This window comes from Nestor notabilis, unplaced genomic scaffold (genome assembly GCF_000696875.1).
Source record: "Nestor notabilis isolate BGI_N333 unplaced genomic scaffold, ASM69687v1 scaffold2252, whole genome shotgun sequence".
NCBI lineage: Eukaryota > Metazoa > Chordata > Aves > Psittaciformes > Psittacidae > Nestor > Nestor notabilis.
This window is the reverse complement of record NW_009919458.1, coordinates 1-10,701: the sequence shown is the minus strand read 5'-3', so window position 1 is coordinate 10,701 and position 10,701 is coordinate 1. Positions and strand designations below refer to the sequence as shown.

The 10,701-nt window shown below is 40.6% G+C and overlaps 1 protein-coding gene across 1 annotated transcript; it reads right to left on the bottom strand.

The window, feature by feature from the left end:
• Nucleotides 1–577: 577 nt before the first annotated feature.
• Nucleotides 578–9,505, bottom strand: SLC38A4 (solute carrier family 38, member 4; the record flags this gene model as incomplete). The annotated part of the gene is made up of 10 exons (XM_010010224.1): nucleotides 578–679; nucleotides 2,102–2,199; nucleotides 3,182–3,326; nucleotides 5,973–6,097; nucleotides 7,086–7,186; nucleotides 8,223–8,302; nucleotides 8,421–8,699; nucleotides 9,094–9,152; nucleotides 9,249–9,331; nucleotides 9,424–9,505. Coding segments are annotated over 10 exons (1,154 nt in total), but the record flags the coding sequence as incomplete, so codon positions are not given.
• Nucleotides 9,506–10,701: the final 1,196 nt, after the last annotated feature.

Here is a 10,701-nt window from a genome sequence, read left to right as displayed (position 1 = left end):
ACCACAGCCGTCACCTGCTAAGGGTGATGAATTTGGGCAACAAATGTGATGCTCGGCTTTGTCCACTGGCTTGTCACAGCCATCATTTTTCTGATAGGTTGGTAGGGAGCAGTCACCTTTCCGATCCCCTACAGAAACCATACCCCTTCTCTTGGACCTGGGCAGCCACTCCCGAGCTTCAGACAGAAAACAAGGCCTAAGCTGTTTTTCTGGCTATTGCCTTTCCAGGTCTATAAGAACTGTAGTTGTTAGCATGATGGGGAAGTTTGAAAAGGCTGACACCAAGCTATTTTTGAGGATTATGTACACAGTAATTTTGGTTTTGAAAACAGAAAACATCCACACCACACATTTCATTTCACCTGGCCAGAAATGCTATGTTCAGGTTCCTAATGCATAAATAATGATCCTTAGTGAAAATGATGACACAGACTTCATTGGGTTCTAGTGACCTTACCAGAAACTGTCTTCAAAATACTGCAGTTACTAGCTAGGAATAACAGTCCCATTTAGGTGTCCTTTGGAGCACACAATACAAATATTTATTGTATAAAAAGCACTCAGTTTTCTCCACAGGTTAGTGATGTCTGGAACTTGGGGGATTGTAAATCCAGTCCATTACAATAAGAGTCATACTCACAATCATGAAGATCATGCCAACTATGAGAAAAATTAGAGCCTGCAATTAGAAAATAAAATTTTATTAATAAAGCAAGTAGTTCAGACTGTAGTTCACAGACTATCCCACTGGAACTCCATTTGGTAACACTCAGGGCCTGAGTTTGGGTCATTCTCTGTGACTGAAGCCCAAGTAGTATCATACAGGGCTATGTGAATCAAAGTTACTCTTGTGTGAATTTCAGTCCAAGAAAGCCAGGCTTTACAAGACTAGACCTGAAAACCCCCCCCCACTTTGTAACTACAAACAATAATACAAAACATAATACAGAACAGTTAGGTTTTTTTTCTTTAAAAACTGACCAGTTACCAATGAGCATTCATTGTCTCTGCTATCAAGACCAGCTTCAGAGTTAATCCTTTTTACCCTCATAAGACAAACAGGCAAGCCTATCTCTCTACTCTGAAGGCATTTCTGTATTATGCAAGTGATTCAGATGCTTATAGTCACCCTTTGCTTTAGCAGGGCTTTAGTGTACTGTAATCTGTCCACACTCAACAATATTCTGCCTCGCAACACAAAGATGAATATTGTGTGGTATCTCAGCACACGGTGTGAAATTCTAGATGTGCCTAACACAGAACAACATGAAAAATGAACAGAGACATGAACAAATATTCAGTCTTTCTATGATAACAGGTCCAAAAGTAATCATCAGAAATAATTTTATGATAACAACTGGGGTTTTTTTATACTTGCAGTACATATTGGTTGAACTTCCATGTTTTAGTGAACATGTAGATAGATATATATATGTAAATTTGTTTAGATTATGTACCTGCACATATATTTCATCAATAGCTTTCTGATTAAATTTTCAAAGGGCATCCCCTTGGTGATACTGTTAAATGTGCAGATACCTATTGATGTTCAGGATGAAAGGTACTGTTGCAGCAGTCCAGCATGATGTATAAACACATGCTATGTATAAATGATAGACCTTCATGTATGTCTCCTGTAGGTATATGGATCTGTCTCAGTGGAGCACTCAGTATTACTTAATTATCTCTGCAGAAAAACTTCCTTCTTAACCTTGACCTCAAATCTTCCTGTTAATCCACAGCTGGCCTTACGGTGTGAACCAGCAGCTCCTTATACACTGTCTTGATGTTATTTAAGCAAGGGAGGTGTTGGTTAGAGCTTAGACTGGATTAAATGCCTTTTACTAGTGATTTAAGGAACACTTTAATGTAGACACTTACTGCTGTGTGTCAGTAGCAGTAGGGCACCAGAGACTTTGGCTTGTAAAACCTGGCTCTCCAAGCCAAGGTAGATCGCACTGCCTGACCTATATTTTGAGCAAGATACTACTATTTACGAGCAACTGCCAGATATTGCAAGTCAAATGTCTGAGCATTTGTGACCAGTGGAAATCACACACCCTCCCATCCTTCCTTTTGCAGTTGCTGCCAGCTCCCTTACCCCGATTTTCTGGGGAGACCTCAGGGGCTCCTTCTCAACAAGCCGCAAGTAGAAGGCAGCAGGGAGGATGAAAATCAGCAATGTAGCAGAAGACGCACCTAGAAGAGAAAGCAGAGCTGAGCATCGTGTCGTCTAACACATAAGCAACATGGTACACCTGCAACAGAGAGTATGTGGGGAGGCAGCTGCTCTTCCAAGCCCAGCTGCACAAAGGACTCTTTCTGTAGACAGCATTCATGCAGAGCTGTAGGTCTCCAAACACTTATTTGGGTGCTTGGGGCCCAAAGAAGCACTTATTACTGAGAGGATTTGTTCAAACCAGTGTGGCTGCCTGTGTTATAGATGTCTGCATGTGAGCTGGTGAAGTGAAGACAATCAGATAATCCAAGGCACTGGAAAGCAGGTGTCAAAAAGAAGGTGGACTATCTGTGCCCTCTAAGTGGCTGCTACTCTCCTTGCAGCAGAACCCATCACTGTGGCCCTGGTGTAAATGTCAGGGAGGAGCAAAGTGGTTGCCTGAGTTGAGTATAAAACATGAAAAAGGCAGAAACCCCATGGAGGTGCCTTTCTCAAGGGCATCTACAAGCCCAAGTCCTCCAGCAGCTCAGAGCATGGAGACTCTTCATGGTCCTCTTTGATTGGAAGCCAAAACTGACCAAAAGAAGGAGTTAGGGAGAGAACTGGGAACATCAAAAGAAATGTGTTATGTTTCTCCTTTTCTAACAGCACAGTCAATGCATTTTGTCCAGGCTATAGATGCTTGAAGCTGAAGCTGATTTCCCTTTCTTCCACATGCCCCAATGCCTTTTTTGTCAAAATGAGAACTTCTTACCAGTTTTTATAGAGGGATTATTGGACTCCTTATTCCTATTGCCTCATGCAAGGTAGCAACAATGTTGGGTAGTGGTTTAGCTTTGTCTGTCAGCTGTTTAGGATTTTTTAAATTTTTTTTTTAATCTTTAACCTGTCTTTATATTACTCTACTGTAAGACCCAAACCGAGACTGTCATTCAATCCATGAATGTAAATATGTTGTGGACAGTATTAACAGAGTGACTAAAAAGTGTTTATGAAACCTACCAATAAATCCAAAGATGTCTTTAATCGTTGGGACAAAAATTACGAGCAGGTTATTAAAAGCAAGAATTACTGCTGCAATCAGGAAATGTCTTATCCAGCTGAAAGGTCTTTTAGGAAACAGCAGTGCACTGACAGATGAGCGGATCTGTAAAGGAAAAGCAGTGGGGAAAGTTAAACAACCATTATTTTATCACTGTTTTTCACTTAAGTGATCTATCTATGCTAGTTACTTTTGCTGTGAGAAATTCTGACTGAAGAAATGTGTTTTCAGTCTTTGATTCCCTTAATGTAATCTCACTCTGATGAAGGTTTTTGAGAACTGGGTTCACAATTTAATGCAGAAACAAATATTTGCAGTGTAGAAGAAAGTCAAGTAAATAGGGTGTAAAATCAGGGACATGAAATCTGTTCAACCGAAAGATGCTAATATCAGTGAATAAAACCCCAAAGAAATCCCTACTATGAATACTAATCAGCAGGGAAAAAATGCATGGGTGAAATATGAGTTGCCGTATTCTTAAATCTGATCCCTCTGAAAATCCCACAGGAGTGGTGTTGTTTATTTTTGTGAGGAAAGAGCAAGCTGCTGTTTTACTTTCATTAAATATATACAAATATATATTTTCTCTCAAACAAAAAACATGTTTTTCAATGATGCTTGGAAATTATAATCCTAAAAGCTACTGCAGAAGATCCTTCTTGCTCCTCTGACTTTCTCACACGGAGAGATTTTTCTGCTTTTTCATCAGCAAAGATGGTAAGTAGGAAAAAGGTCATGAGCAAATCCCTTTGGTGGCTGGAGGTAGCGTTACTGTGAAGTACCGTGATTAATTTAAAAGATCTGAAATGTAGAAGTTGAACAAAAATGATTTTACACTGAAAAAAGCTGAAACCTCATTTCTGTTTCGTTGTTTTAAAATAACAGACAACTCTTTCTGGCTGAGTTTGGTAATTCAGTTGAGGTTCTGTCAGATGGGAAAACACAGTGTGAATTTTGCAGTTTATATTTTTTCAGCTTCATGTGAGCCAATATTAGGAAGAGGGAGACAAGCTGCAAAAATTTTGTCCAGCCCCTGGGTTGGTGTAAACCAGCTTTATTCCACCAAAGAACTGCTGCCTGCATTCCTGTTCACTTATTGTCAGCATCTTGTGCTTGATATAGTCCTTAAAATGAAGCTATCAAACTTAAGTTTACTGTGACTAATGGTACATAGATCGATATTTAATAATTTTAATTTTTTTTAGCAGTACAGTGACTCTTTTTTTAAATAAACTCTGACTACTATAAGAAAATACAAATGTGGCAGTTCATAAAAAAAGTATGATACAACTATACTGCTTATTTGAAGTAATGAAGTAACTAGATCGGCTGAGCTGGCTGTGCCAATAGGCCGTATAAAATTGAATGCTGGTTTACAAGTAAATGATATTTTCTTGGCAGGATTTTTAACAGAGTGATTAGTGTTGTAGTATGAAACCACTAAGCCTTTACACACTATTTCAGATATAAATATGATTATACAGAAAGCTAAAAATGCAAAATGCTACATCTGACAGTGGCTTTTGCAATGGCCTTAGATTGTTTTCCCATGAAGGCGATCCGTTAGTTAAGACTAAGCATGTAGGCACTGGTTTAAACACACACTTAAAGCAGAGCACCAGAGCACTTTAAGCTAAATGGACTGATCACAATGGGTGTTATATACCAGAACTTCTGGGTTTTGTTTTGTAGACAACCTTGAACAGTGATCACTGCTCTTAGGTATTTGTCAGCAAGCCTGGAAACAGTACCTAAGCCGAGCTCATGTTTGCATCCAGGACAACGGAGCAACAGGACCCAGGGTTACTGCTCTCATCAGATAGGAACACTACAGTATGACGCAGATTTCTGGGAGCCCGCTGGCAGCATGATGCTGGGCTTGTATGTGCCATACAAATGGCACACTAGCCTCCCAAAACTTAATGACCAGGACCAACTATTTTCTCCCTTGCTGCATAGCAGCTCAGGGAAGGCACAAGAGGCAGTCCTATACATTCAGGAGCCTGGAGGGCTGCTCTTCAGTTAAGGTTTGATTCTTGAGCAGGGTCAGTCTCTCTGCAGAGCACTTTGTTTAGCTGCATCTTTCTCTGCCTGCTACTGTTGATAATTGTGTTTTAATCTGTGAACTGCATCTAGAAAGTCCAAACATTGCTCAGGCACCTGACTACATGGCTGAGGCTCTACTGCCTTTGTTTTCCAGTACTTAGTTTTATGTCCTGTCCATAGACTCAAGTATGTAAGATATCCACATCATGGCCTCTGCCTCTCTACCTTGGCAGCTAGGTCTGGCAGTGCTGCACAGCACGTAGCCTAAGCTGCGTGTGTCTGTCTTGAGTTTGGATGCTATAGTAGGTGCCTGTGTCTGTATTAGGAAATCTTGTAAGTATATCCCCAAGTCTTTGATACTTACCCTGCTGCTTTAATAAATATAGTACAGAGAGATCCAGAGAAAGCCAGGGCAGTTGTTCCTGATTTATTGCTGATTTATTTAGAGAGACTGATTTATTTAGAGAGACTGATTTATTTAGAGAGACTGATTTATTTAGAAAGACTGATTTATTTCAGTCTTTCAAAGTGTGCAACCCTAACTACCTAAGGTCCTTGCTCTTGTCAAACTACATAAGAGAAAACAGACCCTCCCAAATAAAAAATCTGATATAGTTTTCTTCAGTGTGAAAGTCTATGCTGAGTACCTACAGTCAGTGTATGTGGACTAGCCCTGATTTTAGCTTCAGCAGCTGTGTTACTTACAGGGAAAAGGACAAGGGGCACTGTCAGGGTTACAGCCACCAGCACTGCCAAACGAACTGACAGCAAGAGTGTGTCAAAAGTGTACACTTTGGTGTATGTATGAAGTAGCTCATCTTCAACTTCTCCTACAGAAAGGAAACAGAAAGGAGTTAAATCACATAAGCAATATTGCACATACAAAGGGATCTTTATACTGCAGCCAGATAAGGTTAGCTTTGGCCAAGCTGCTCTCATAATACACGTTACTGGCTAGAAATGAAAGAGAAATTTTCCCAGCACAAGATACAAATCCATCCTTCAGAGACAATGAGAGCAATACAGCTCTGAGGTGATGCTTTGTACTCCAGCATCTCAAATGACTTTCTCAAAGTCATAAAGTGGGTGTGGAACATGAGGTAAAAATAATTTCTCTGATACAAAATAGGAAACAATTCAGTGAACAGCTCCCTTCAACCTCCACTGCTGTGCCCCAGCTCTCAGACAGAACCTTCTTGCCCCAGTGATAGAGAGCAGATTGTGCAGTGTCATTCACTTCTCTGCTGTAATGGAAGAGCTAATGAGGTAAAAAGAGGTGGCGTTTGCATAAAACTGTGGGCTAATACAGCCCACTCTGTTTACCTACTGGTTAGTCTAGCTCATCCATATTTTTTTTACACTAGAATGATTTGCACCTGTTTTTCAGCATAGGAGAAGCTGAATTAGTTGTGTCAGAGCCAGGGTGGACAGCACTTAATAGTGTCATGTAAAACTGTTGAGCAATAGAGTATTTTTAGTATGGTCACTCTTGGCCTTTACCAGAAGCCAAGTCTACAGCAGCTTGCTGTCTGAGTTCACAAAACCAAGACATATAAAACTGGTGCCCCTAGTAAGTGCCTCTGAGTTTCTCATGGATGAGGAACTTCTGGTCTGATAGCTGGATAAGTCCCGCCGCTTATTCATAGGATACATACTCATTTATCATAGGATACACTGTGTATTATATTTGAATAATGCTTACACTGGGATTCAGCCCTAGGTGTAATACATGAACACTTGAGCCTCAGTGTGGTAGAAACATCTTGTCTGCTTTAAAACGAGAGGGAAAATTCGGCCGAGAACAGGGCTTTGACCTACCGTAGAAGGTAAGGTATCCAAAGAGTGCAGCCAGAAGGTACATGATAAGCATGCCAGTGATGGAGATATTTGAGACATTCTGCATCCGTCTTCGGGAGCGACTGAAGTAGGAGAGAAAGAGAGTAACAGTGCTTAGAAAACCTCTATTTGTACAAAAAGTACTCTGAAGAGTCATAGCTCTACCGACATCCCCTCATTGGCTAGTAAGTTCATAGCAGCTACATTGATTACACAGAGCTCTTGAAGCTTCGCAGCTCTGTGCAGAACAGCACACACTTATGAAAGTGTGTTGAAACTCCATTTCTACTGCTTACTTAGTGATGACATATAAACATGACATGTTATTTTGTGTATCATTGTCTATATACTATCAGTCTCAAATGGTTTATTTTAAATAAAAACCAGAGTGGCTAAAATTACAGGGCCGGGAATAAAAATAGATTAGAGTTTTCAGTCATCTCTATATGAGCATACCCTTATATCTACATAGGTCTGTCCTGTGGGTTCAAGAATATCCTGCAGGTCAAATCCTTTCTTTGGAAATCCTTTGATTAAAGATTTGATGTAAGAAAATCTTCAGCTTATAGAACCTGGAAGCATGTTCCCAAGTAATCAGAGAATTTTTATTTCTTCTGAGGTTAAACCCACTGAAACAGGAGGTAGTGGGTCTTGGCCTCCTTGGGTTTTGCAACACAACCTCCTGTAACATAATTTTTGCTGTTGAACAGATGCATTCTCTTAGCCCTTTCCCACTGTCAACTGTGTGCTGATTTAAGCAAGTGTATTTGATAAGGAAAATAGGCTGACTATGTAAGACACCCAAACCACTGGCATCCCAAGAAACCTTAAGGGTAAGCAGCAGCTGACCCAGACACAGAATTTATTAAGATATTGTTAGAAACCAGAATTGTCTGTTTCAGTGCAACCAAGTTCCCCGGTATATTTCATATCTGAACAGTGGTCTTCTGTCACCAATATTAGGTCAAAGCAACACCAACTTCTGCTTACTATGGAAAGCAATAAATCACTAGCAGATGGGTGTCTACGCACCAGCAATCAATGCAGAACATATAGTGATCTCTGGCTAACTGCTTAACTGGTTAACTGGAAGAATGGGACAAAATTTAAGAACCTTACTCTTTCAGTTCACTGTATATTGGTAGCACCTCAGGGTGGCATACGAATGCAAATGCCAGGATGGGTATTGCATAGGCAGTCTGTAAAATAAAGCTTCCATTAGTAAGAATGGTCACTGCTATACCTCTGACTTTTGGCAGGCAGCAGTTTAGCTGTGGCATGAATGGCTAGAGAAAAATTCTACAGAATCTCCCTTACCCGTGAGTTGAACACAAAGTATTTTGGCTGACACATATCACTACTGTCGCTGTGTGCTTCATATTCCACACCACTTCTGGGAGAGGTATCTTTCGGCTCCTCAAGGCCTGGCAAGTGCCTAGCTGTGTTGTCCATCATGAAATTCACACCAGAACTGAAAGACTCATTTGGTAATACGATCAGGTGTGCTGGCACTGTGTTGTTGGTCGCAGTCCAGTTTCCAAGCCCATGGTCCATGATGGGGAGAGGACAAGGTATTTGGGATTTCTTGAAGATTACCTACGAAAGAGTTAGACAATGTCATCAGAAGAGTACCACTGTAAGAGATAACAGTTAGATCAAGGGTATGCCAAAAGAAATATAAACAGGCACACAGAAGAGAGAGCTGAAAGAGAAGGAGCAAGAAACCAAGTGCTACTACTTCTGCTTTGCCTGCAAATATTTGTTGTTTCTCTGCCTCTGCTGTTGGCCTGCTTTATTTCTTATTTTCAGGTGTTGCTTTTTAGCCTGAGCTTTTTAATTCTGGCTTTGTTCAGCAACAGGCTGGTTGATTTGATTCACTTGCAGGTGTTTTTCTAACATTCTCATTAAATTGTCATGGTAAGAGATAGAACAGCGTTGCAGTTTACAGGCTCTGTATTTGCTTAGAGACAATACCCAAACAGCCACCTACCACACAGACAAAGAAAACCATACAGGTCAGCGAAAAACCACTCGTATAACCAAGATAACCTGTGCAGCAAGAAAAACAAAAACCATTTCAGCTACATATAAACTTACAATCCTAACAGAAATAAGAAATAAGGTTAAGTGGGGCATTAAGCTTACCTAAACTCTTTAGAAGGGAGAGAGGAAGAATAACTGCAACTGTTACAAGTATGACGAGGTAGTTCCCATTTAGGTACCATTCACTAAAGAGGAGGAATAAAAAACACCAATCATTCCCACTGACATCAAAGTGAAAGATTTTCATCTGAGGTTCAGGCTGGGCAAAGGTACCTACCCAGAACTCTCCTCGAGTTTCATAAATGCTCTGATTACTTCAGGAAGTTCATATTTAATAATAAAGAGGTAACTTGACATTGCTGAAAAAAACCCAAACAAACACCTTCAGAGAAAACAGTGTAGTTCCAACAAAAATAATTTGTTCTAAGAAAACATGAATGCTGCATAAAAAATACATTGTTCTGGGAAATCAGTGTTTGATAAAATAGAGAAATGAGTTTTGTTCAAATAACAGTGTGACTAAATAGATAGTATGTTCCCTTGGTACTGTTATTACAGAATCGTTAGGGTTGGAAGGGACCTCTGGAGATCTTCTATTCCAACCCCCTTGCAGGTTCACCTACAGAACATTACACAGGAATGTGTCCAGGCGGGTTTTGAATGTCTCCAGAGAGGGAAACTCCATAACCTCTCTGTGCAGCCTGTTCCAGTGCTCTGCCACGCTCAGTGTAAAGAAGTTCATCATGTTGAGATGTTCTACTTTATGGCCACTACTCCTCATCCTGTCACTGGGCATCACTGAAAAGAGTCTGGGACCATCCTCTGGGCACCTCCCTTTGAAATATTTCTATGCATTAATGAGATGCCCTCTCAGTCTTCTGTAGATTAAACAGGCCCAGCTCCCACAGTCTTCTCATAAGAGAGATGCTCCAACCCCCTGATCCTTGTAGCCCTCCGCCGGACCCTTTCCAGTGGCTCCTTGTCTTTCCTGTACTGAGGAGCCCAGAACTGGACACAGTACTCCAGATGTGGCCTCACCAGGGTCGAGTAGAGGGGGAGGATGAGCTCCCTCAACCTGCTGGCCACATTCCTCCTAATGCACCGCAGGATACTATGGGCTCTCCTGGCTGCAAAGGCACATTGTCAGCTCACAGTCAACTTATCATCTACCAATACTCCCAGGTCTTTCTCAGATGAACTGCTCTCTATTAGGTCAACCTCCAACAAAGTTACAAGCATGTCCTAAATGACATCTAGCATTCATTATTACAATATAATACAGTTACTACTGACTTAACAACATGCTTAAATCACTGTTCTGATTAAACTTACACTCTTAACTTTTCCTTTCATTTTTCTGTGGCAAAAGTTTTTCAATGAACACTGTTCAGCTACATTCTGTAGTAACTTCAGTTGTTACTGCCTCTAAATTTCTTCACCTACCTTATTCTTTATTCCTTGTATTTTCAGCATCTCCCTTCCAATACTCTATATATTAAAAACTCAGCTAGTTGTTAAGAGCAATTGACTTCATCTACCTGGACTTGTGCAAAGC